At 41.9% G+C, this 27,058-nt stretch overlaps 3 protein-coding genes across 5 annotated transcripts in view; 1 reads left to right on the forward strand and 2 right to left on the reverse strand.

The window, feature by feature from the left end:
* The first annotated feature begins 3,193 nt into the window (after positions 1-3,193).
* ribc2 (RIB43A domain with coiled-coils 2) lies at positions 3,194-6,804 on the forward strand. The gene is made up of 7 exons (XM_034878530.1): positions 3,194-3,422; positions 3,550-3,631; positions 5,131-5,451; positions 5,532-5,650; positions 6,009-6,182; positions 6,281-6,447; positions 6,549-6,804. The coding sequence occupies exons 1-7, from the start codon at positions 3,321-3,323 to the stop codon at positions 6,616-6,618; spliced, it is 1,035 nt and encodes a 344-aa protein (XP_034734421.1). The 5' UTR covers positions 3,194-3,320; the 3' UTR covers positions 6,619-6,804.
* A 497-nt stretch (positions 6,805-7,301) lies between these two features.
* Positions 7,302-14,358, reverse strand: ada2a (adenosine deaminase 2a). 2 transcript variants are annotated; one of them, XM_034878531.1, is made up of 11 exons: positions 14,074-14,358; positions 13,382-13,710; positions 11,725-11,944; positions 10,470-10,683; positions 10,256-10,383; positions 9,943-10,033; positions 9,646-9,754; positions 8,837-8,994; positions 8,012-8,214; positions 7,798-7,897; positions 7,302-7,702 (listed from the first exon to the last, which is right to left on the reverse strand). In XM_034878531.1, exons 2-10 carry the CDS (start codon positions 13,683-13,685, stop codon positions 7,807-7,809), a joined length of 1,518 nt encoding a protein of 505 aa, XP_034734422.1. In that variant the 5' UTR covers positions 13,686-13,710; positions 14,074-14,358; the 3' UTR covers positions 7,302-7,702; positions 7,798-7,806. The 2 variants fall into 2 exon arrangements, with proteins under 2 accessions (XP_034734422.1, XP_034734423.1); XM_034878532.1 differs by lacking the exons at positions 7,302-7,702; positions 14,074-14,358 and having other exon boundaries at positions 7,711-7,897; positions 13,382-13,765.
* Positions 14,359-15,491: 1,133 nt separating this feature from the next.
* Positions 15,492-27,058, reverse strand: part of LOC117949053 (cat eye syndrome critical region protein 2) — a 40,739-nt gene continuing 29,172 nt past the window's right edge. The window contains exons 8-19 of one of the 2 annotated variants that reach the window (XM_034879051.1): positions 26,580-26,666; positions 25,966-26,116; positions 24,924-25,053; positions 24,792-24,829; positions 24,601-24,692; positions 24,331-24,457; positions 23,198-23,580; positions 22,855-23,004; positions 21,916-22,720; positions 19,291-21,358; positions 18,747-18,817; positions 15,492-18,587 (exon numbers count right to left, since the gene is read on the reverse strand). In XM_034879051.1, the coding sequence (XP_034734942.1) occupies positions 18,766-18,817; positions 19,291-21,358; positions 21,916-22,720; positions 22,855-23,004; positions 23,198-23,580; positions 24,331-24,457; positions 24,601-24,692; positions 24,792-24,829; positions 24,924-25,053; positions 25,966-26,116; positions 26,580-26,666 (4,083 nt within the window). In that variant the 3' untranslated portion in view covers positions 15,492-18,587; positions 18,747-18,765. Of the gene's footprint in view, positions 18,588-18,746; positions 18,818-19,290; positions 21,359-21,915; positions 22,721-22,854; positions 23,005-23,197; positions 23,581-24,330; positions 24,458-24,600; positions 24,693-24,791; positions 24,830-24,923; positions 25,054-25,965; positions 26,119-26,578; positions 26,667-27,058 lie in introns of both variants that reach the window. The other variant, XM_034879050.1, reaches the window with a different exon arrangement.

Raw genomic sequence — 27,058 nt, forward strand, 5'->3', positions numbered from 1 at the left:
AACAAATTTGAACTGAAGAGTTTTGATTGCTAATTGGACCAGGGCACTTTCAAAGATATGCAAGCTCTCCCAGTAGGACTATCTGTAGTACAGGTATTGTAATAAATAATTGTAATAAATACTGCTTATGAAGGAGGTACCCAAAATTACACAATTTTTAAATACATGTTTTTTCTTTTTCCTCTCATCAATCTTCCACTCAAGGACACCAAATATGCTCTATCAAACAGAAAGATTCATGTAAATGTTTGGGTTTGCATCAGATTTAAATAAAGATTTGGCTTAGCTAAATGTCTTCGATGGCAGCATCATAAAACCCACAAATGCTATTAGTCAGTCCAGCTTTAAGGTTTTAGTTCTATTACAATTAGCCAACTATTACAAATACTTCATCTGGATGCATTTTTATACAATAGGTTTTGGTGCTGTTAGGTAAATTTAAAAAGTTTTTTTTTATTTATCTATTTCTACTTTTACGTTGATTATCATCTGTGACAGAAATGGCCTTCATGCAGAGACAGGCAAACAAATCATAAGGGAATTAAAAAGTAAAGCACTGTTGCTTGCTCTGGAGGAAACTACTGGAACTGTTGGGTCCTTGTGGATTCTGGAGTGTGGTCTAGACCTGCGCTATCTGTGAAGTGTCTTGAGATAACTCTTGTTGTGATTTGATACTATAAATAAAATTGAATTGAAATTGAATTAAAGAAGTAAAGGACAACAGTGGTATGAAAAACAGGATTAAGAAAACCAAGCGGTTGATAAATCAGTGGTATTTGACAGTACAGAGGTTCAACAGGTTACTGGATTATGGGTACGTGGAAATCTTTAGAACCAAGCCTCTTCCTCCCCAACCGGTTTTAAACTATTGTGTTGTTGTTAGTACTTTTGCAGTTGTGATTTTTTCACAACCGGTTCAGGCGCTTAATAGCTAAGAGATAACACATGGAAATACTGCGCAGTCATTGCTGTGGCTGGGTGTATTAAAGGAGCTCTAAGCAATGTTGGGCGTCATTACTTCTTGATGACCTTTTATAGACTTTTCAAACAAAACAAGACTAGCTTGCCGCTCCCTTCTTCCTAATCCCATCCTGCCTATGCTTCGTGGTGCAGGTGGGCACAGTTTGTTTTGGTTGCCCTTTGTCGACCCAGGGCTGTCCACAGAAACCGTGTTTTTTTATAGTGTGTTCTGGGGACACGCAGCTCGTGGATGGTGAAAATACAGTTAGCTGTATGTGACAACAAATGTTGTAGCTTAAAACATGTGTGACATTGCTTAGAGCACCTTTTAGGGGGCGTCAAAAACAAAGATCCCTTTTCTGCAGAATGTATGGTTGAGTATACTGTGCTAAGTATTAGTTAACTATTAGTGTGTACAAAATATTGGTGTTTTTAATGCTTGTTGGATTATATAATAGCCTACAGCCTCCTGGAGACCCTCAACACCTCTAGTGTCAAAGGTGATATAAAGGAGACATATTTGGGACTTGGTTATGGATTTTACCGGCCATGGGGGTGGGTTTTGCAGGCCAAGAGTTTTGTTTTGATGTGCTAAGACAAAGGCCTATTTATGAAATTATGTAAAATAATGATCACTGTTTTTTATCCTCTTTTGGAAATAAAGCGTATGTATTAAACTGGTTGATGTTTGAATTTTTAAGTGAAGTCATAGCCAAAACATTACGACATGCCCTCTGGTTGTCCCGCCACAGAGTAAGAAGTGTGTTTGGTATTATGAAGAAGCTGGCTTTAACAACTGAATGGGTAAAGTAAATGCTACTTGTAGGCTACCGTACAAGTCTGGTTGTTCTTGAGAAGCTCGGTTGAACAACTATAGCTCAGTAATCTGTGTTTGTTGTAAGTTTGGAGAAGATCTACTTGAAATGATCACTCTTAGATGCTATATTACCAACAACAACATAGTTTCATAAGAGTCATTCTGCAAAAATGACCATGTGTTGCTGAGGCCCGGATGGAAGAACGAGAGGCCTTTTGATAGAAGCCCACTTCTATAAAGTACTTGAAAGCAGTACTTGAGTAAAAGTATAAGTATCTTACCAGATGCTTTTGGTATAAGTTGGTCACTTCTTAGAATTTAAAAGTCTTAAAGTATATGATATTTACTGTATGATTTTAAATGTACTTAATTGTAAGAAGTAAAAGTTTAAAAAAAATGTTTAAATTTTTTGTTCACTCCAACATACAAAAACGTTTCTTGCAAGTAACAAGTAAGGAAGACACTTAGTGGAAATGTAGTGGAGTAAAAGTATACATGTTATTTAGATATGTAGTGGAGTAAAAGTATACATGTTATCAGAAATATAAATAAAGTAAAATGCAGATACGTGAAAATTCTACTTAAGTACAGTAAAAAGCATTTGTACTTTGTTACATTGCAACACTGGTGAGAAGTTGGGCGGTTCCTAGGAAATATGTGATATACAGTAAGACTTTGTTATTTTGGGGCCATTCAATTCAAAGTCAAACACATTGAGATTAGAATGTGGTCAACTTATTTAATATATATATGGGCAATAAAATTGATTTAGGCTACTTTTCTCCCACCCTGCCTGGTAAAATCTGATATTAACACGAACAAATCTCGCCCATGCCGTCCTCTCTCTTATTCTGTCCGTCCGCATAACCCCCCACAGCCTATAACACATTCGTGACATTGCTTAGAGCACCTTTAATGAGCCGCATTACATAATGCCAGAGTAACTCGCTCAGTAAAATTCAAACTGTGCTCTTGAAAGAACTCTGGATTTAAAGTGTACACTGGCTGTGTTTAAGGGCACATCTAATGGGGATCCTATAATAAACTAAATTCAACAAATCTGCAACATAGAAAATAAAAAGGAATTAAAAAATTACATTTGGCCTGATAATGGCTCTATAGGAAAGATAAGGTGTCACAAAGATGCACGTGGTCACTTAAATTGGAAATCTTCACTTGACTGTGGAGATGCATGGTAAATTAGGGGCTCACCAAAATCAGGAGTCCTCTTCATGTGACAGCTGCCAAACAGGCACCGTCAGACACCGCCTACCAAGAGACATAGACTGTATTTATATATATTGATGTATACAGTATACAGATGTATGGCAAAAGCCTGGGAAGCAAAAAATGCTTCCCAAAAAAGCGCTCTTCTGCCACCACGTGGTGGTTGCAGGTGTTTTCATCACGGACGACGTCCTCTGGTTTCTTAGCAACCAGTGTGTTTAAAAAGTGTAGCTACGTTTGTCGCGTCTGAGCCCAATATAGGACAAAAGGAGCCCGTTTCAACTTTAACACCGTGTACTATTTTATATATCAAAACATGTTGAACGTTGACGGCGTTGGGACAACGTTGCAGAGGCGTCGCTGCAGAGAAACTGAAAGACAAGAAAGGGTTTTTAATGACAAGATGAGGACGACCGGGGTAAGTATTTCATGTCTAGCGTTACAGCAGAGGGATGCTAACGTGTAGCCAATGTAACGTTTGTTAACTTTGGCCTAAACAGGCATTTGACTGGCGCGGTCACGACCGTTAACCGTCTGTTTTATAGGTTGACACGGAGGCCTTGAACATGCAGATAAAGGAAAAAGAGAAACAACAAGAGGCAGCGAAAGAAGAACAAAACGCTTATCGTAAGTTAACGTTTACTAAACGTCGCTTATCCATGTTTGCTGACTTGGTCATTGACGGTCATTGCGTGTTCTAGGACGACAGACGCCATACAGTTGTAGATATTAACATTCTAGCGTTAAATGGCCCCAAGTTGATTTTCTGTTCTAGTGAATGACATTCATAATCAGACCACCATTTGTACTAACTTTATAGCGACTCTACTACATTTCAGCATTTAGACAAACCTAATAAATTACTTATTGCGTTATAACTGATTCAACACCACTAACTAGAAAATGCACTAACTGTTCTTGTTTTGTTTAGCTGTTCACTACATCTCAGCAGTGTTATAGTCTGCTTATTCATGTATACTGTGCTTTTAACATATCACTTTAGCATATCCTTCGTCTTACTTTACTACACCTCACTTTGGACAAGGTGTAACACAAAAATTCTGTGACCATCGTATTTTGTGACTGTAGGTAGCGCTGTGGCCTCTGGGCAGATTGAGTTTACTCACACAGACGACTTCGTTACGACTTTGTTACGCAGAGTTCAGCGCTGAGAGTTTACAAATGTGTTTTTTTCACGTGAGATATGTATATATACACACATGAGATATAGGCCATATTCCATTGTGATTGACTCTTTCATGTTTACTAGGGGCCAACAGCGCACACACACACACCTTAGTGTTTCATTATTTGGATTTAGGATTAGGTACTAGTCAATCACAATGCAATATAGCCTATATCTCATATATCAAGTGAAAAAACACATTTTTAAACTCTTGGCGCTGAATTCACCTTCATTATAAACATGATGCATAGCGTAACAAAGTTGTAACGAAGTCGTCTGTGTGAGTAAGCTCAAGCTGCCCAGAGGCAACAGCGCCCCCTACAGTCACAAAATACGATGGTCACCGAATTTGGTGCGACACCTGTCTTGCACTGCCTACTTAAACTGCACTTTATGTAGCTTTTGTATTCTGTATTGAATTGAATGAGAGATTGTATATTGTCTTGGACTCTTATGCTTTTCTTGGCCAGGTTGTTAAATAAAATTGGTTAATTGGTTTATTGGTTAAATAAAATAAAATAAAAATCTTTCAAATAATTGAAATTGATTTACATTATCAAGGCATAGAAAACGTGACAATAAAAGGATACATTAAAAAGTATAGGAATAAAATATGTAACTAATTATAATAAAGAGACAAAATAGAAAAAGCACTTGGAGAATCTAAATGTTGCTAGTACTTTAAGAATAATAAAAGGGGAAACATGCAAAACATCTTCAAGCTTATGAGACTGGTGTTTAAGGGGCCAGGCTGTTGCCTAGCAATAGAATTCAATTGAAAAGGTATATAATGGTCCTACCACTCACTGATAGAAAACAGGATCCAATCATAAACCTCCACGTACATATTTGTGCCACCATGGTGTGTATTATACTTTTAAGCATTCATAATTTCTAATGAAGTCCTTTGTGATGCGTGTGGGATGTCTTCTCCATACAGATGCTTATATGCTCCATAATAGCAAAGTAGCTTGCCTCCTCCAAAGCAGAGAAGCGAAGGAGAAGCGTGCGATGGAGAAGGCCATAGCTGACTACCGGCATCAGTACCAGCGGCCTCAGTGCCAGCAGGAGTATGAGCAGACTGGGCCCGACCACTGGAGAAAAACAGACCTGGGTGATGCACAGATGATGCCCCCTGGCCTGCTGGGCGAGGACCCCGACAGTAAGAGCAGGCGACAGAGGCAAAGGGAGCAGCTCAGAGAGTGGCTCATCCAGCAGCAAAGTGAGCTGGCAGCAGAAAGACATCAACAAAAGATTGAGGGTAAGTTTGCCTGATATACAGATAATTAGTTCACACACACTAAACACAACCCCGCTTCATCGCATGTACTGTTTCTTTAGAGCAACGCTATGACCAAAGCAGAGTAGACATGGACAACAAAGCTCTGCAGCTTCAGAGCACTGAGATGGAGAGGAGAAAAGCAGCAACTTTAGCCACTAAAGAGTACAATCTGGCCAAGGTAAGTCACCTTGGTAATCATAGTTAAACTTGCTTGGAAAACATGGACATACCATTTTAATAACAATGTTTAATAACAAATCCTTAAAGCACAAAGGGAGGGTTAAAGCTGCATACATTTTGGTTGCATGTACCTTGAATGGCAGACAAGAGCATACAATGGAGTTCCATTTTTGTCTTCGGTTATACTGGGTTAAGATGAAAATTAATAACATAATTTAAGTTTTTTTTGTATTACATTTTTAAACTAAATCCAATCAGCTTTTGTGTAATTGATTTAGTCTATTTTAAGTTTGAGATATGTTAATTGAACCACACTTTTTCATTATTTCATTATTGCTTGGCCTGGGTGGGCCAAGATTGAAGAGAAGCGTCACCAGGAAGAGGAAAACAATGAAGAGGGTGTAGATGTGAAACCCACCCTGGGCATGGTGGGAGTCCCCGGTCTTTGTCCCAGCAGTGATAGGAGAGCCCCCCCGGAGAGCCTACAGCACATCATCCGGTTCCAGAAATATCAAATCGAGGAGAAAAAGGTCAAACAGGCACAAATGATACTTAAAACAAGAGCTCTTTTTGATAATTTAAAAAGCTGTTCACTGATGGTCTGTCTGCTTTATCCGTGCATCTGCAGAGGCTACAACTGGAGAGAAAGCGGGAAGAGGAACAACAAGATCGCGTCCGCTTGGACTCGGCTCGCACATCTCTGTTAATAGAGAGGCAGCAGGCAAGACTGAACAAGCAGCTGAGACAACACCTGGACAACACGAACGTCAAGCTGGCCCAAATACACAAACAACAGTGAGTAGCCCTATTCACTCACTTATACACACACACAGTATATTTAAGCACATAAAAACTACTGTCTTACTAGGCTTTTTTAAAATTGGTGTCATTTTAAGGAAACCGGATATTGAAAGAGGAGGCATTGAAGACAGCTTCTTCTCCAAATTCAACACCTGCAGCAGATGATGGAAGGCACGCTGCACTGATGACTGGCTCATCACAGTGGCTAAGCACTGGTAATGGAGCTACGTGGGAAGGAAGCTAAATAAACTGAAGCACACAGTAAATGAACACTTTTTTAATTATGGAAACAATTAATTTCACAACATTTATTAATGTCTAGATGATTCTGAGAGCTGTTGACTTTTTCACAGCTAGGGTCCTAGACTGGGCAAATACGGTATGCTAACAGAAGTAAGAAAAAACAATCCTGGCTTTTGATTCATTCTATTTCTTTCTTTTTTAAACAGATAACATAACATGTGCCTTCATGAGCAAAGGGTCAGCTTTACCCCTTTTTACATCTTTGACAGCTAAAAAAAAAACTAAAAACAATATGACACTGAAGTAAAAACCTGTAAAACTATGTAAAAAAAACGTTGTTTTTCAAGAACGGTGATTCTAAGCCCACAGGATTTCCCACCTATTTTAACGAACTAAGCATTACATTCTTATAAAGCACAAACACACCACAAAGAGAAGTCAAAACATCTGTGTATGTATATTGTGCCGTTTGTGTAGTTATGTACATGGCAGCACTGTTGCCGCCATGTACATAAATCAGTCAGTCAAATCAATCATTAACCAGTCAAAACAACATTTAGCACCTCAACCAGTTAACAATGTCCCTCCCGACATAATGCAGGTTGCTGTGCCCGTTCAGTTTAACTCCACATACTGAAGTGTTGATGTAGTTTATTGTCAAAACGTTCGCTTTCTTCCAGGTCGACAGTTAAACGAACAGCTCCGCCAAAAACGTCACCGCGGTGGATCCGTTCCGATTGGACAGCGTTCAACTTGTCTGTTCTGTCAGCTCATTGTTCTCGGCTCCTCAAAAAAATACAGTTCAGTCACAACTCCACTTTGGTTACATGTCACAATAGGCCCTTTTTCACAACAGACAACTTGTCATAGTAGGAAAAGCACAAGTGTTACTTATAACATAAAGAATCACTCTGTGATTAATTTCATTATTCACCATGTTTAACACGCCAAACTGTCGTTTGTGAAAAAGGACAATACCTCACCCCAAACTAGCTTTGTTGTCCCATATTTGTTCTGTGCAGCACTGTTATTCACATTTTCCATTCCCATTTATAATGTACCTATGCTACAAGGCGCTTCTTTTGCAAAGAAGAACCTACTGTTTCTTTCTTAAAAAGTATTTTTGAAGACAAACTTATCCCATCTTCTCTGCCACAGATCCAGGGCTTTCTCCTTTTGCTTTGGAGTTAAAGAACTATACCTGTGAGACAGACAGGGAGGGAGAGGTCAGTGAGCGGGCTACTAAGGCATGCAAGCATTCACGCACAATTCAAATTTGTGACTCACATCTCTCGTCATCTCAGCTGAACCTCACCTAATAGAGTTTATGGCCAGCTCTTTAAGGGAGCCTAGATGGGATCTAATCCCTCCAAAACCCACAAAAGCTTCATAGAAGTCATAAGAGAGTCCGGAGGCCCCGAACATAGCCGGGTCATCTGAACTGATGACCACTGGGTGGTTTTCTGCCATTAGTGCAGCTGCCGGATGGTTTCGCAGATCATTTACTAGCTTCATCACCTGAAGGAAGACAGGAAAGGAGATATTTGTTTACAAGATTAATTTAATTACAGCCTTCTTATTTAATAAGACTTAAAATATGACATTCTAGGGCAGAAAAAACAAAGTACCTTTATTGTACAGTATGGTTTACAAGTTTAGATTCTGCCCAAGCCTGAATTTTCCACCACTATCCACCGCTATCAGCCACTGTGCTTGTGTTTTTTTAATTTTTACTTTATTGGCATAACTGCGTGCGGAGAAAGCTATGCCTCTCCACCTTCTCCCGTAGCTCTGGATAGTGTGTCAACATGCAGACTGTGGCGAAGGACCGTATTAATTAGGTAGTCGAGACCAGAAGGTCTCCTGCATGGTTCCAGGGCTTTGATTGTGTTGCTGCCTTGATCTGTTACCCACACTATTCAGCTGAGGGAGCTGTGGGTTGAGTTTTTTTTTGAATGTTTCTTCATTCGGATTCTTTTACGAACCATTCAATTCGGCACAAACAACGCAATGTACATGCTTTGTCCTTGTTGCATCGTTCATTAAGATAATAAGCTCGGGCAACGTGCGCTGGCTCGGGTAGGGGCGGACTTGATTTTTTGGGCCCAATCTAAGCTTTATTTACAAGAGGATAGTGTACCTGGTTGGAGATAGGGCACACTTCCAGAGCCACCCCTCTCTTCCTGGATAGATCTTTGACCACTGGGTGGCGCGGCAAAGCAAATCCATGGCCAATACGGGAAGTGTTTAACAAAAGAGCGTCCAACAAGTTCTGGTCCACTTCTGTACCCTCAAGATCTATGTGTAAGTAGAGAGAAATCAAAATGCGTGTTATGGGGTGCCTTGGAATGTATCAAGGCTCAGTGATTTATGCAGTAGCAAAAAAAGCCCTAAAAAAGTTAAAAATAAATGTAAACAAAAAAGATTTCATTCCTCTCCACTTTTACTTTTTTTATATTTTACCAATCTCTGACAGATATAATGCTTATAAAGTTACTGTGGTACTTCATTGTTGTTTCAGGGCTATCCCACTGTCAACAGTGAGTAAATACATGTACCAATACTTCTACCTCTCTGAGTGTCTGATAAATAAAAAATTCAAACACTACAACTGATTTTGTCCTATGCTAAGAGGTCTTTGACTACATCGTCATGATGTGTTACAAAATGTTCCTTCGTATCCGTTTACCTAAATAAACAACACTACAATAGTAGCCCATTTTTGCTTAAAATGTACATGAATTACACATTAACATGAGTTATTGTTGCACTTCGAATCTTATTGTATTTTACATCCCATCATCCAAGCAGCTACTATTTCAAACAAATATTTCTGGATGTAGTTGATTCTCCCTAAAACTTATGTACTGATTTCCCTCTGAGCCTGCAGTATATGATGTGATATATGATGTGGAATACTGTATTCAAACTGAATGCTTATAAGCTCACCGGTCTCTCCAGCGTGGAAAAAGAAAGGAAGCGTTACCCCTCTCTCTACTGGCAGCGACAAGGCATCTCTGAAATACCAGAGGGGTCGGCCTCTGTCCTCGCGGCCCACCTGACACAAACATTTTGTTTCAACAAATACAGAAGTCTTGCTATACATTAGACATTTTTCTGTAATGTTTGCTTTCACTGATTACTGACGCTTAATTAGTCTTGCATTTTAACTATCCACATGGGAAGTGAAACAAACAAAAAAAAATCTGTCAGTGACAAACTTGAGCAGTGACCGTTGCTTCTCACCAGGTCAAAACCAGCCATGACATCTGGGAAGTCTCTCTGTAGCTTCATAGCCTCCTCCACAACTCTGACCATCACGGATGCATTTACTCCCCTGAAGCACACAGTGCAGTGTGGGATCGATGATTAGATCTACTAATAAGCTAATAACATTACCATGGCAACTACCAGCAACGGGCAGAGTATACATGCTGCCTCCTGTTGACCCCAGCACACGCAAGCCCGCTAAACGAGAATGTTTCTGAGATATGCTGCCGCTTTTAATTGATGAAAAAAAAAAACCATTGCAATGTTAAGGTAGCTTAAGGGTAGTCACCTATGGATTGTGAAGATGATTCTTGCTCCAAAGAAGTCTGGGTGGTCTGCTGTAAACTGCCTGGTGACCTCCTGGTAGGTCTTCAGAGTCCAGGCTGTGTCATGAGTGCTGCCGTCCAACTCGTATATCTGAGCAAAAAAAAAAAAAAAAAACTTTACAATAAATTAACAGACAACGGAATGCACTGGATACACTAGGCATGCCCATAGTGTACCTGTGGGAGTAAAGCTCGCAGTTCCAGATACATGACGTTGTCCATGTAGAACTGGGTGAGACCTTGGTAGTAATAGTCCCTGAACACTGGCGCGTATGTGACTAGGCCCCACACTGCCTGGAAGGCCTGTTCAAACGTGTCCCATACCACATCCTGACTGGGGTACACTGTTTCTGGATCCTGATCCGTGTACAGTGTCAGGTTGCCCATGATGCTGTAAATATGAAGACATGGCCATGATCAGATGATCGGTGTCATTTTGGGTCCTTTTCCACTGTCAACGACATTTATTTCTTAACATTTCTATGCAGAGAAAACCAGTGCAATCACTATGCTGCACTGTTTGGTTTAACCAAAAAAAACAACCTAGAAACCAATAAAAGTAATGTGCCCATATTATGCTAATTTTCAGGTTCATAATTGTATTTTGAGGTTGTACCAGAATAGGTTAACATGGTTTCATTTAAAAAAAAAAAAATTGCTGCCAATCTTCTTTTCACCCTGTGTGTTTACGTCTGCTTAGCTACAGAGTGAGACATCTCACTTCTATACTATCTTTGTTGCTAGGTAAGCAAAAATCACACTATTATAATTTTTTTTTTTTTCAATTTTCATAAAAATTAGAATAAGGGTACAAAAATGAATATTCCCTCCAATATAGTGAATCGTATCGCAACATCAGTCAAAATAATTGCAATTAAATGTTTTTCCTCATAAGAAACACATTGCAAACAGAGACTAATATAACACTACAGTCTGTTTGGATCAATGTGTCTAATGGATTACTTCCTGGATACTTCCTCTTGTCAAGGTGGGTTTGGTTTCAGCTAACAAAGTAGTAGCAGAGTGTAATGACACACTGATTTAAAGCCACTCAAATCTGGTAACAAGATACAGATACTACAAAAAAGTGATGAATGATATGCAGGCTTCGGTAGCCATAACCAAGTTCTCCAAAATGGACTGAATAAGATCTGATATCTCGTAACGATTTGCCTTTTGTGTTGACACAGTGAAAAATTAGAGATGCATTTGAGGTCTTTGGCACCAGAGTAGAAAAGTGTGCTCTTGTGCCATTCATACAACATTAAATATGTTCTGTTGGACGTGGACACGACTCACAAAAGAAATACCAATATGTAGACTTAGAGAAGAATAAAGAGCCCTAACATATTCAGTGTTGTGTGGTTATTATTCTGTGATATTCTTTGGATTAAATGTGTCCTCTCCAAGCTCATCAGGAAAAAAAAGTCACCTGTTGTCGAGATCCGTGGTGTTGATCACCTTGGCCCGGAGGTCCTTCAGCAGGGTCCAGGGAGAGCAGCGTGGCAGAGCTTTGGGCCATCGGGACGAGAAGATGAATCTGATGGACTGGTTGTCAGTGAAGCACATGTAGCAGTAGGGCCGATAGGTCACGTTCTTCACTAGCCACTCCACATCCACCATGGCAAAGTCATGGACATGGAGAGCTCCCCCTGGAACAGTGCAATACGGAATTATTAAAGAAATAGAGAACCCAAAGAACCTCCAGTAATAATATTATCAACTGAAAAAGCAATAACTATAATTATTATTAGCAATAATTATTTTTCTGTCTGTCAACTTATCGATGAATCGACTAATTGTTTCAGCTCTAAACAAGAGTGAATGTACTGGCCAGCTCATTCAGAAGAAGAATATTTATTTAGAAAAAGAAAGGATTTTAATAAGTCCACCAAATATGCTGCAATTTGATTTTGAAAACAGGTCATTTTGATTTTGATTTTTTCAAATGCTTACAGAGATGAACATCACAACCAGCTCATCAAGCTCATCGGTGTCCTTTTATATATCCACGACAGCCTAAAAGTGGCAAATGATAAAGGCTTAAAGTTTTACGCGGCAATTCAAAAAGCTACCCATTATAACCCACAGAGCTCACAAGCAGTGGTGAAAGTGCAAGATGTGTATAAACATGCTATGAAATAGGGCTGCACGGTATGAGGGTAATATGCAATAGTGTTGTTGAATATCCTGATAATGTTAATACGTGTGAAAAGTTAACAGATGTTAAAAGGTCCCATGACATGGTGCAGTTTGGATGCTTTTATTTAAACCTAAGTTGCCCCTAATACCATATCTTAAGTCTCTTTTGCAATGGGGGGGGGGGGTAGTTCTGCATTTTTGCTGCTTTCTGTATTCTGCTAAAATACAACCAATTGTTTGTTGTATATAAAACAAATGAAAGGAAATCATTTCCAACATTTTATTGCACAAATTGAACATTGAATTGAATATAAGGCACTAATTTAAAAATAAATAAAAACGGCAGTTATATTTTTAAGTGCGGTTTTCTGCTGATGTTTTCTTTCAACTACCAAAAAGGGTGAGAGAAAAATAATATCTCTTGTTGCTACCGTCAAAGCTTAGTGTTACGGTTTGTATAGATTGACAAACGCGTAATTGTGACGCAGTGTCTGCCAAAACAAAACTATTTATTCATTTATTATTAAACGATATGTCGCAGCCTTTTGCAATGTGTTTATTGTAGTTCAAATTGCAATTACTATACATATATATATATATATATATATATATATATATATATATATATATATATATATATATATATATATATATATATTTTTTTTTTTTTTTTTTTGTGTAGCGACACCGTGGCTCTGTTCAGCACAAATAAACCAGAGCATGTTTTCTTTTCCATCCCAGAATACTGTGTGGACTAGCCTGACCCTCCTCCGCAACGCTGTGGAGGAAGGTCTGGCAAAGCAAGACTACAGTCCATCTAAAAGTATACAGGAAATGGTACTCAAATCAAAAAACATTTTTTTATGGCTGTGGACCACCAGACCCCCCAACCTCCCCTTCTCAAACCAAAGCTACACCCTTGCTTGGAGGTGTGAGACTGATCGTACCTTTAGGCATCTTCTGGAGCAGGCTGAAGATTGGACTGGTCCTGATGAGGTCCCTGGCCTTGAAGAAGTGCATGGCGGGAGGGAAGTCTGCTCTCACTATCTCCTCCTGCTTCATCTTAAACATAAGTGTGTCCAGCTGCTGCTCAGCATCAGTCAACACTACCTGGCCTCCTGTCTGCATGGAGGCCTCTAGTTGTATAAGGGCCTCTCTGTGCCTGGGGTCTGGCATGGACAGGCCACCGGTCACACAGAACAAAAGCAGGCAGCTCACAGCCGCGTGGGGGCGCTGTAGCAACAACGCCATTGTCCGGACAGCGTGTGGTGTGGAGCTTTGAGAGAAAACAAACAAACAGGGGTCGTCAACCTCGGAAAACTAAGTCAGGAAAGCGAGTGTATACAACTGTTGTTCAACATTAATTGGTGTAAAAAAAAAGACAAAACAGAAAGCCTCCAACGTCAGCTGGAATAGAGAGAAAAATGAATTGTTTTTGTTCCCCGGCAGTCGTTTCCACCATGTAGCTACGTCCCTGTTGAAAACGTTACCGAGTGGAGAGAGAAGCAATACGTTACATGTATAAGTTACGAAAAAATACTTACAATAGGCTAGGATAACTTATGCAGGTTTTACTGTTAATTTGACAAGGAGCTAGCTTTTTAACTTTTTATGAAACAACACGACCAGTTAACGTTACCTTAACGTACTATATTTGTCGAGTAACGATACAGTCTTATAAATATAAACTACTGTAACGTTAGCAGTGCCTCGACAAAAGACGACGATTGTGTAAACAGTCCTGTTAAGAGTAACTCAGAACCAGGACCACGGCTAAACGTGCACCACTGTGTCAGCTGAAAATACTTGTGCTTTTGTCAAAAAGCTTACTGTCGCAAAAATAAACAAGCTAGCAAATAGAACTAGAGCTGTGGTGGATCTGGCTGTGTTTTGTTGCCAGTGTGTCGCCCGTCATGCAAACCTTTCTCTGAGGGTGCATCAAAGTCCTGCCCCCGTCCCGCTGTGATTGGCTGAAATGTAACCCGGATAATAATTTGATTGGTAAAGTGTGGAACTCGTAGGGAATGCATGTCCAATCCCCGATGCCCTCTGGGGTTTATGGCTTGTTTTTTTTGGTTTACATTGCGTTACAATCATACACAGTCTATGGTTAAAATTAGCGTTTAAAATAATAATACAAACCAACAACACTGAGCTTTAGAAGTATTTAAAAAAACAAAACAAGCAACAGTTGATTATTTGTGTTGCATAGCATATTACATTTATCAACGAACTAATAATTGCACGTTTGTATTTAAGACTTGCACAAAAAAGCGAGATATACCATGAACGTTAGACGTTAAACAGAACACACACATCTCTCCACCCAGTCACAGTGACGCAAAGATGAGACACACCTGTTACCCATTGTAACTACTTGAAGGAACACTGGGTATTCCACTCACAAAGGAAAAGAATCTTATATTGAAATCATTCATATCAACAAATGTATTAAATATTAGACGAGTAACTGAATGCAGTGGGTTTCTTTTTCCAAATTAATCAGGGACTCATGATGAAAAAATGCCCACTCAAAAAGTAAGATACATAATACATGTTGATTCATTTGCAGATATCCGTCAACAAGTATTTTTAAAGTTGTTGGAGGAGTTGTATTGGAAATGGCTCCTCCTGATTAACATTTCCCTCAGGTGTTTCTCTTTGGTTGGAAATAATTGTACAAATTTTTTTTTGCCATTACGCATTGTCTTGTTTTCTTTCACTTTCAGAATTTAGTCACACTATCTGCTTACTTTGGTTCATTTGAAGTGTGTTAATGACATGCTTCATTTGAACGTGTTTCCACTACCACTAACAAAATAATGTACTTATTTGCTCACAAGGAGCCTGAGAGCCATGCTGCTCTTCCTCGTACAGTGACGTCACACCACTAACCACAGCAGACGGGAGAAGGGTCAAAACAAAGCAGCATACAATTTTGGAGGGTTTCCATCAAGAGGATTGCCACTAATTGAAGGTGATGGAGTGAGGCGCTCCATTAGATTAACGCATTGTCTTGCATTGGCCCTCTTGTTTTGCCTGTTTGCATGTCATTACTTTGGGCCTTTCGGTTTCTTTAACGGATTATAGATACACGCCCTTTTACAATGGAATGGCACAGCCTTGTTTTTTATCACTGATCTGCTGTTCTAGTGATGTGACTATTTAGTTATTTTTTCCATAATGAGAAATCAGCAATGATAAAACTGACTCTTGTTCGAGAAAAAGGGATTTATTTCTATGAAATGTACAGTATAGAAAATACTCTGTTCCATTTCCAAAATAATCTATGTCAGTCAGATAAGAACTTGTAAACGTCACTTAAAAACAATTAAAACTTTAAATTTCAATCCCACCATGCTACTGAGGTAAAAGACAACTGCTTAAAACTAAAAACATTGAAAAAAGAAACAGACCACATTTATATTAAAACAAGTTCAAAAATTTACAAAAATTCTTAAAAGAGAAAATAAATATGATTCACATTTAATCACATCTAAATGGTTTTCACTAGTGCAGAAAAATGACAGCAAAGTAAAAGTCAGAGATGAATGCACACTTTTGATCATCTGGTGTTGATTCTACATACCAGTAAACACGCACACACACGCACGCACGCGCACGCGCACACACGCACGCACGCACGCACACACACACACACACACACGTAGACAGTATCACAACCTCAGACTTTTAAAATCAACACTGTCCCTCATACATTAGACAGCAAGTGAACACACTACCTCCAAAGGTGCCCTATTAGGCCCACTATATATTAAAACAATGTCCTATTTTAACAAAATAGCAAGTCTTATGTGACACATTTAGGACATTTTCTCACAGCTTTTACTACTTTCCCATTCCATCATCCTCTTCAAATATTTCCTTACAATGCCTTATGTACCTATTACTAAAGGAACATAGAAAACATATAGTGCCGACCAACTCTATGCAGTCTATTACAGACCCTAGGCTGTAAAACTGCTTACTTTGTCTAGTTTCAACAACCTTTAGACACGACAGCATGCAATCTGTACAACTGGAGACCAATTTACAGAGTTCCATTTTAGACATGTGATGTAATATTGACCATCATACTCAATTTAAAAATCTGGGAATGAAAGTGCTGTCCTATTTATAAAAAAAAAAAAAAAAAAATAGAGGACATACACTTTAAAGGATTGCTTCTTTTCCAGAATACCTTCCAATATCAAACTGAAAGCTGAATGATCACACCTAAATCTTGTTGAGACGGTCAGTTGGCATCATAAGTTGACACAGCAACCTGTGGCCAAGATGGTCATGTATTATACGGACATTTAATTGTCAGCTATGCAAGTCCACAAACTTAAAAATCCAAATTCCTCAGCTTGTGAAAACAAATGTAGACCCTCAGGTTTCTGGCAGAGCAGGAGAAGAAGTGGAGGGATTCAGTAGATGCCACTGACTGGTTAGATGAGGTAGATTTATTTGCTGCCATCACTGAACTGCACATGGGGTTTACAGGCGCAACATGGATATGATAAGGTGTAGGATGCCGGACAAATCCTCCACAGCATACCTCACCTATGATAAAATGCATTGGCTGCTCTTACAAATAAGTCAGAAAAAAGCCCAAATAAATTGTGATGACTTAAGGTTTGCTATCAGATCAACAGGAAAGTAATTCAAACCCATTTCACGTCAAATCAACTTTGATTAAAATGACGGTTGGCGACTAAATATTGTTAGGGAAAATGAATACAGACCCTTAAAAGTTAGGTTCTTCACATGAGGTGGATTTATTTGCCACAGTTGCAGTCCCATTATCCTTAGGCTGCTCCTCCTTCAAATAATGCAGAAAAATACCCGTATATAGAAACTGTACACCCTGAGGATACGTTTAGTATTGACATGGGGAAGAGGAAGCACTCAAAGAAGCAACCATGCAAAGGGCAGGGCCATGAAAAGAAAGTTTGCGTCTGTAGATGGAATGCAACAAAAGTCCCAATTTAAAGAAATTGATGTGTGTGTTTGTTCTGTATATGTGCATTTACTAGCTAGCAGGACATTTTAGAATTTCCCCCATCTGGAACAAGAGGTAAGGATATTTTTATACATATATGTGTTTAAATAAAAATAAGACTATCCAAGGCCACTCAATTACAGGATGTCTCGACAAACCAAATCCATAGTGCATAACAGAGTTCGGTGCAGACGAATACAAAATAGCACCATCTTTGCAAGTCCCCCTCTGCTAGTCAAAGACATTTGTGACAATGAAGGCAGCTTTGAAAGATGCATATAATGTGTGTTTACTCCAGAACTAAAGAAACACTGTTAGAGTTGGGGTGGAAATGGACGTTAACTGGGCCTTTTTCAGGACGGTTTATGCTTCAGAGAAATGACCAGTGTTGGTGTCCTTTCACGTGTAGCTAATCTGCTGTGCACACCTTATTGTCTACACATTCACTCATACATTCACAAAAGAAACCAAGGCAATTGCAAGGGGCCTGTGAGTTGACTGGGTTAGGGTGACAGTCTCATAGTACCCCATTTTCTACACCTGAGTTTAAAGATAGGGTTGGAACATAAAATAGCAGTAAAAACAACAGTCCCTCTCGTCTGTCAGTACATTAACAGCTCCATCAAGCATTGCTGTCATTGGACAAGATCGGCAGGCTGTGTTCAGTGTCCTTTATTCTATTTGTATGTCCATTGCTCAAAGAGGAGAGAGCTTTCCAGTGTTCTTCTCTGAGTCGGGCAGGCCGGCGTAGTGGTTAAAAAGAATGCCCTTCTGCTGGAGGACCCTAGTTCAACGCTCATGTTTGGAAGAAACCATTGTGGTGAAAGGACCCTGATCAAAGGGGTGCATCCCTGCCAGTTCCACTGAGCTCCAGAAGAAAATAGAATTAATCTCCGGGGCTCATTAACATTTCACGTTCTTATTATCATCTCAGTAATACCATTTGCCTGGTTGGATCGTCAAGTTCAGTGGTGGGTAAAACAGAGCCAAAAGTTCACGTCCAGTGTAAGAAAATCAGTAACAGATGTACGTGTATATGTACTGTATGTGGAGCATCAAGTGTCCCATCCACAGTGTCTGTCAGCATGCGCACATGGTTTTCCTTTTCGCTCACTGCTTTGTCCAGACGGTATTTGATAATAACATGCCTGAAAGGAGAAGAATGGCAATGCATAAAAGCCTCATAGCAGCATGTTCATGTTTTAGGATTCAATACTTAAGGCACTTTAAAGACATAATTAAGGAAGGATGATATGATAGGAAATTGCTAGAAGCCGTTTCAACATAGTGACAAAAGTTATTTTTACTCACGCTTGATATCTGGTGTCACACTCCTTGTTTACTGCTAGGGCCGCCTGGAGCAGCCATCGTCGGTTGCCTGTGACCATAAAAGAGAATGTTGTTAACGTGGTTGTTAACACTTAAAATAACGTCAAGTTGCCACTGTTGGGCTAACAGTTTAGTCCAAACAGAATTGAGCTTCCTTCATTAACGTTGTTTTACACTGCAAATGTTTAGTATTTGATAAGTGAATTAATTGGCTATCAAACTCCTGTCAATCAACTAATCAACACTGCATTGGTTTTTGCCTCAACCAATCTTTTTGAGCACTTAAAAACACATTTAAATTGGATTTTGTTTAGAGGTTACTACTAGCCTAACTTTCCCTACGATGTCCCGAATCAGTTCTAATTCAAAAGTAACGATTAATAGTTGAAAATCATTATTAATTGTATTTTGACTGTAAAACAAAAGTAAGATATAAAATGATATTGTTTGATAAAATAAAACAAAACTGACTAAGACATAAGACTACAGATAGCGAGAGAATAACATAAGACTCCATTTTACCCTGGGTGTAGGAAGTGTTCTGCTGCCAGGCCTCTCTGCTGAATCATCATGCCCTGGAAGTGGCCCGCAGGCCGGGGGTGTCTGAACATGGCCATGCGTGACTGACCCGGGGAGTAGGGCAGCTGCTGTGGCCGCTGCAGAGCCTCCATCAGGTGTGGGTGAGGTCTGTGGGTGGCATAACCGCGTGGATCTGGGTATGGCTGGCCAGGTTCAGGGGCTCTGCTGCCATCGCCACGAACCTGAAACAGCATGTGCGGTGGAGGAATGCCGCCTCGCTGCATCCCAGGGTGTCCGGCACGAGGGTCGTACATGAAGCCAGACAGCATATGTGAGGCAGAGGCAGGAGGGTGCTGTTGAGGTGGCTGGGTGCTACGGTGGCGGGCGGCAGCATTATGGCTGTCCAGGTCCAGGATTTCTTTAGGGCTTTCAGGTCGCTCTGAGCCCACTGTGTGAGCCTGCTTTGCTGGGCTGCCGCCGCCGCTGCTACTGGCCTGCTCCCTGCTTTCACACTTCCTCCCCTCTGGGCCTCCAGGGTGTGGCCCTACTTCAGGCACAGGGCCAGGGGACACCAAACTAGCACCACTGGAGCCCTCAGAGCCCAGTGGTGACACACTGCTCTCCTTTAACTGACTGTGGCCTCTGGCACTAGCCACAGGCAGGTAGGCGTTGGGCGGCATCGCCTGGTGAGGCTGATAATGAGGCCGATGCCACTCCTCTGGAGGATAACTCCCTCTGCTGTTGGCCTGGTTATGGGCCTGAGCTTGGGGATGGGGTTGTGGGTAGTAGTGTTGCTGCTGGTACTGCTGAGGTGGGTACATGTTTGGGTGGGCTTGAGGGTGCTGTTGGCCTGGCGTGTGGTAGGAGTAGGCAGCCCCTCCCTGCTGGTGGTAGGTGGGGTGCTGAGCAGGATTGTGGAGTGGGTTGATGACCTGGTTGTGATATGGGTGGTGAGCAGGAGGAGGCAGGGGCCTGGTCATGTTCATCTGGCTGTAGTGCGGGGGTGGATGGTTCCCCATGCCGTATGGACCCATGGCTCCATTTGCCTGGCCATGGGAGTGAGAAGACATGGCTGGATTGTGAGCAGGTGCTGGCCCCCTCTGAGCCTGCATACCTAGGTTACTACCCACCAGCTGGGTTTGAAGGGGATTGGGACTAAAAGCCTGGTGTTTGTAAATACCATTTGGTGGCCCAGATTTTATCATGTGCTGTGGAGGGACGGCAACGGCGTCTGTTTCCGGTCTGCTTGTGGGTTCACTAGGTCTTTGATCTCCATGGTCTGCTGGGCTGGGCTGGGAAGGTAACAGTGGGGTAGGATGACTTGGTGGCAAAGAGGTGAGAGGAGCTGGCTGAGGGGGTCCAGGCTGGGCTCCCTGTTTGGCAGTCTGCGGCATCCCATGCACAGGGCTGCTCTGTATGGGACGTTGTGGAGAGATGTTTTGGGGGACTTGAAGATGGGGTAGCAGAGAATGCTGTGTGCTCTGGGTCATCTGCTGGGGAGAGGTCTGAGGGTGGCACCGGGGAGGCGTACTCTGAGGTTGCTGCTGTTTTTGGATGTTCTGCTGGTGTTCACTTTGCTGATGTGCATTCTGCATGTGGGACAAGTTGTTCTCTGACATTTGCTGAGTGGAATTCTGAGATGCTGCAACATGCAGCGGCGGTATGTTCTGGTGAAGAAGTGCGGGGCTCTGAGCTTTGTGCTGTGGACTGTTCTGTTTAAGTTGAGGGTGGACGGGGGGAGAGGGATCCGTGGAGCTGTTACTTATGTTGAGATGGGATGACCCAATAGTAGCACCAATGCGTTGACTGGGACAGTGGCTGGCAGATTGTCTATGGCCATCTACCTCCTGCTTGTGGCTCTCTGTTGAACTCTGCGAGATCCCTGGTCCAGACGGGATCTCCTGTGATCGGCCTGAGTTAGAGGCTGGGGGGCTCTGCATTACCTCTGCTGGCCCAGTTTGGTGTTCACTGGGGCTACGGATGGACGGGGGGTCTTGGTTAATTGAAACAGTGTTTTTGTGTGATGAAGCTTCATCGGAAATGTTGTTGGCAGCCATTTTGTTCTCTGAGTCTGTTAACATACAAAATATTAAAAAGGAAAGTTAGAATTGAAGGAATGACTGTTTTACAAGAACAAGGTTTGTAAGTCAATACCATTGCATTATGCCAGGTACTGTGTCAAAGAATATATAAAAACATAAAATAGACATGGTTTGTGTCACTTTAAATGATCTTTCCAAACCAATCAAAACAACAATTCAAAACCATCAAATTAAAAATGTAATCAAGTCCTGTTCCATTCCATTAAAGTGAGAATGCACACACATTGTAAGCTTCCTAGTGATGCTTAACTGACAACATGCCATCTCCTTTGTACCCTCAAAACAACCAGTAAGACATTTTACCAACCTAATGAATATTCAATTTGCCACTTACTGTGAAAAATAATTAAAATCAAATGGCAAAAAGCACACAGAGGGAGGACAAGGATGGGGAATGTGCTGATTAACAAAGTGAAACACTACAGCCTAGAAAGAAGAATAGTGTATAAAAAGGTTAGACTGTGCTTGGGTTCCTTCATGCAGAATATACACGGCTGGTGAAACACAGAGAGAAGGTCAGGTCTACCTTTGGGCTGCATGTCGGTCTGTTGGGGAGGCTGGCTGTCTGGCCCATTGTCTCTAGCAGGATGCAGCAGCTGAACCTCAGGGGTAGGGGGAGGCTGCTGAGAGGGGTGAGCTGGGATGCTGCCAATTCCTGATGGGGGCCCGGGCTGCTGAAAGTTGCCCATGTGCTGATGAGGGGGACCAGCAGGGGGTACAGAAGAGGCTGACAGCTGCTGCAGGGCCAGCATCTCTGGGCTTTCCAGCATGGAAGCCAAGCGTGTCCTGCCAGAAGAGTCTGGGTGTGGAACAGGGGGGCGTGTGGACATGGGCCCCAGGGAGCTGACCGCTGCAGACATTTGATACTGGGCATTGGGAGGAGGATGGGGATATCCAGCAGCCTCTGGCCAAGGTTTATGCCCCACTGGAGGGGGGACCCCACCGTAACTAAAGTTGCGCGAGTTCACCATGTTGGAATCTTGCATGTGCATCCCATTGGATCTCTCCTGGTGATTCATACAAGTCCACATGTTGGATAGGCCCATACTGGAAGGCCTCACACTTGGGTAGTTGTGCTGAGGTGGTCCTTCTGGCCCTCGGAATCTGTTACCCATAGGGTGCATGGTGTGGCCATCTGGGCGGTGGTGGGATGGATACATGCTGGCTTCAGGAGGAGGGCCAGGCTGGAGACCCACAGGACGTGGGCCCAGAGACGGGCCATGAGTTGGACCCATGTAGGGGTGCTGCTGCTGGTGTGGAGGATGCTGCTGGTTAGGATCTGGGACCATTGGATACCTAGGACCCATGTGATGTCCTTCAACCATGCGATGCTAGGATGAAAAAAATAAATCAAGTCAGGGTCTTTGATTAGTATAACTGTACATCATGCTGTTTTCCCAGCATCACGTAGAACACACAGAATAAGGTGGTCTTTCGGAAGAAAGGTGTAATTGGGTCTGTATACCTGCATGTTAAAGTTGTGGGGCAAGTGGTTCAAACTGGGGTCTCTATGCCGGGGAATGTGAGCTTGGTAAGCAAAGTGGGGATCCATGGCCATTCTTTGGCCATACAGGTGTTGGCCCTGAGGACCAGGGGGGCCCGGTGGACGACAGAGCTGGTGGGACAATAGAGATAATTTACTAAAGAAGTTTCCTTTTTTACTACATTTCAGAAATCAAGAGAAGAAAACAATAGATGAAGGCGTTCATATAACTAGTTAAAATATTGTTCAGTATACTGTAGGTGCCACATGGGTTTTAAGAAATGTAGAGGAACTTTAAAAAACAAGCAAATTTATTATGTGATACCTGTTGCCGTGGATGGTACATGAGCCTAATGTCTCTTTCATGAATGTGCTGCTGGCTTGGAGGCAGTCTGTGGGGGTGAGGCGGGCCATTGGCCCAGTGAAGGGGAGGAGGCAGTCGTGTTGGTTTGCTCTCCTCTTCCTCTGAGAGCGTGCTTCCCTTTCCCCCTTGGGAGTTTCGCTTACGTTGGACTTGCTCTTTAGCCTTGATCAGACTTTCAGGTCCCAAATGTTTACTGCTGCCACGATTGCGCTTTTTGTCCTTGCGCTCCTTGTCTTCACTGTTGATGTGGAATTCCTCGTCTGTGTCACCGTCCTCTGATGGAAAGTGTTTTAGTAAGGCTCGGCTAAAACACCGCTCAAGAGACTCCGCCATGATTGTGTACTCTGGGGAAAGGCAGACGTAAACATCAGCTATGCTCTGTTAACAAAACACATACAGTACGTTCTTACACACAACCACATCTTCTGCACCCCTATAAAGACATGTAGCACATCCACTTATGTACACTCAGATAATAGCTTGGTATCTGCAAGTCACTCCCTCCCTTTCACATACACAGCCACACACTCCCACAAACATTCCATTACACTCAAACACTACAGAACAATATGCATGCCATGTACCTATAGACACACACTAGCTCCTCTGTTGTCAGCCTAGCACTGGCCGACTGACCAGGTCAGAAGGCATAGATTGACCCCTGCTCCTCCAACCTCTAACTCCTCCTCCTCCACGGGCCCCCTTACAACTCTCCTCCCCTGTCCCTGGGGAGAGCATGCAGTTGGATGGATGGCTCCAGACAGGGGGCTTAGGGGCTGGAATGTTTCTCTGGCATTGCAGGGCTCAGATCCCCCTGAGCACTGGAGCACAGCTCAATCACTCCTCATTAATCACTGTCAAGGCTGCCCTGGCCCCAGCCCCAACACAGCACTAGGTCCGGCCCCCTTTCTTTTGGTCGCCTTCCCACTGTCACCCCCTGACTCTCACCCCAAAAAATCATATATGCACTCCTTTCTCACAACAAACAGCAACTGAAATGGGTTTTGACGCATCAGTCTTTATACCGAGGCTAAATTCTTAATGGGGACTTCTGGGGTGAACATTTTTGTATCTGTACATCTGTGTTCATTTACCACTGTCTTCTCCATTGTATTCAATGCAGTTCTCAAACATGAGCTTTACGTCGTCCACAAACTCCTCCTTAGCAACGTAATCCCCGTCATTAAGCTTCTTTTCAATGGTGGACAGGTCCATGGGAGTCTGAGGGGATTGAAAGAACAATTGAGATAAAACAATTGAAAAATGTGGTTGAACACATTAGTTGGGAGGCGAACCACACACATAGAAACACAACATCACAAACTACTGATACATGCCAGCTATAATTGTCTCATATTTAGTACCTGGATGATCTCGTGGTAATTGGGGGCATAAGAGTCATCCACAGGCTCCAAGAAAGGCCAAGCATCTTTATGGGCTTTTAAGACCTCAAGCACTATAGAAGAGAAATTAGATCAGTTCTGACATTGTAACAAATTAATGAATGCAGATTGAGATAGAGCGACAGCCTCAAGTAACTGCTCAGTAGGCATACCTTTGTATAGAGCAGTGTAGTCATCATCAATTTCATAGCTGAAACGTTAACACAAAACATGATATAAATAATTTACATGCAGTCATTCTCAAAAGTAGAAAATATCTGGAGTTGAAGTACAAAGTCTCTCACAATGCTTTATTTCTGCGTGTTTTGTGGACAGGAGAAGAAGGCTCCAGATTTAGGAGTTCAGGTGGCAGGTCTTTTCCTTGAGACAGTAACCAGGCCTTTTCCTCTCGCATCTTCCGCCTTTTTCCTCGCTCTGAGAGAAAAGGACGGACACAGGTGCAATTAGAGGCACAAACAATAAAAAGAAAACGGTCTCAGGAGGCAAACATGCTTTTTCAGGCTCTTGAGTTACAGTTAAAATTGCACTAGCTGTTCACTGAGGCTGTCTGGGGAGTTCTTAAAAACCAGGCCTTGGTCATAACAGACAGCTGCCGCTCAGATAAAAGAGAGATTCGTCAGCCATCTTTTCTTCCGCCCAGTTAATCAGAAGAACAGAGCAGAGTGAGTGCAAATGTATCACTGCTTTATCTTTTAACATGAGAGGCCTGCCGCCCCACCTGCTGTGCGAATTAAAGAGGTTTGAGGGAGGATTCCACATATGAAATGCACACAGAGAGCTGGCCAGGTCCTGCTGTTCATCTATAATACTTTAATGAGGCTCCTCCGCTGAAGCACAATCAGCAGTTCATTAACCCTTGACAGATGACATCAGAGAGAGGGGGGAAAAGAGAAGTGATCCTGAGATTAAAGGCATTGAACATTCCCTCTCCCCGTCTCTGTGTACTATACATGAATCACAAAGCTTTGAGCGCTGCTATTTAGAGCTGTTATGAGCAAAACTACAGCACTGGAGATGTGAAAGTCTGGGTTAGGGTTTCACAATCCATTCAGCCCTTGATCCGCAAGTTAAAGAAGAGGACAAAAGCCCCCAACCTGTTGCTGACAGGTTGCTGATGAAAGGATGTGAAATTATTGATGCTCCTTGGTATTGACTTGTAGCACTCAGCATCACTTTTATTTTATAACCATATACTAGCATTATGTGTAAGTATGTGGGCTTGCTGCAGTTGGTTCCTCAGGGATACTCTTTAGATCTGATAAAACAGAAGTTGTACATCTTTTCATCTGTGTTCCATCCATCTGTGTATGTAGCCATCCATCTTACCTTCCACAGCTTTGATCTTCTCCATCTTTTCTCTTTGTTGTTCTTCTTCCTGAAGCCTTTCTTCTTCCCGCCGCTGCTCGGCCAGCAGGACCTGCCTGTCCAGCGCTTCATCTTTCTTCTTCTCCTCCTCGGCTATGGCCTTCACATTGTCCTGAATACATACACACAAGCCCATTAGTCTATTCTGGACTCAGGGAAGGACAAGTTGGAATGAATATGTGGAAGCTGAAGGTTGGATATCTTTAACTATATCAATCTTGTGCATACACAGACACACACACTTTTATATGTATATACATATACACACACACGTGTACATACACATATACACACACATACATCTATACACACAAACACACACAAACACACACGCACGCACCCCAAAAGTCTGGACACACCTTCTCATTCAATGGGTTTCCTTTATTTTCATGACTATTTACATTGTAGATTCTCACTGAAGGCATCAAAACTATGAATGAACACATGTGGAATTATGCAGTTCATATTGTTTATTTGTTAAACAATACTTCTTGTACTGGGGGTGATTGTGCGGTGGATGTTTTATAATGACTGAGTGTATACAACATGGCATATGTACAGTCTAACACACGCACCTCCTCTTGGTTGATGTAATTTTTAGAAAATCCTTGTGATATACGAGCTGGGGTTGGGTCCAGTAGCTTCTGTTTCTGCTCCCTCTCCTGAAGAAAAAAAAAAAAAAAAAAGAGAGAGAGAGAGAAGATCAACTCTGCACCTTATAGCCGTTAAAAGGCCCAATCCACGATCCCAATCCTGGTTAACCTGGATTGAAACCTATCGCTTCAATACTGATTAATTTTTTAGATGACAATTAAATGAGAATGAGAGTTACTGTATATTTCAAATTATTCTAGTTTTTAGTAAAACAGTCTAACTTTTGTATTTATTTCTAAAAACATATTTGGATAGGCCTGCAATCGATATGGTCAACAAATGAATTATTGATTGAGTCTTTAAGACAGAAGGACAGACAGCCACACACACTGACAGGCCCTGGGGAGTTGTGGAGAAGCAGCGAGTATTGAGAGGTCACTGGCTTTGCTTTCCCCTCCCC

The sequence above is a fragment of the Etheostoma cragini genome, chromosome 8, assembly GCF_013103735.1.
Source record: "Etheostoma cragini isolate CJK2018 chromosome 8, CSU_Ecrag_1.0, whole genome shotgun sequence".
NCBI classification, from domain to species: domain Eukaryota; kingdom Metazoa; phylum Chordata; class Actinopteri; order Perciformes; family Percidae; genus Etheostoma; species Etheostoma cragini.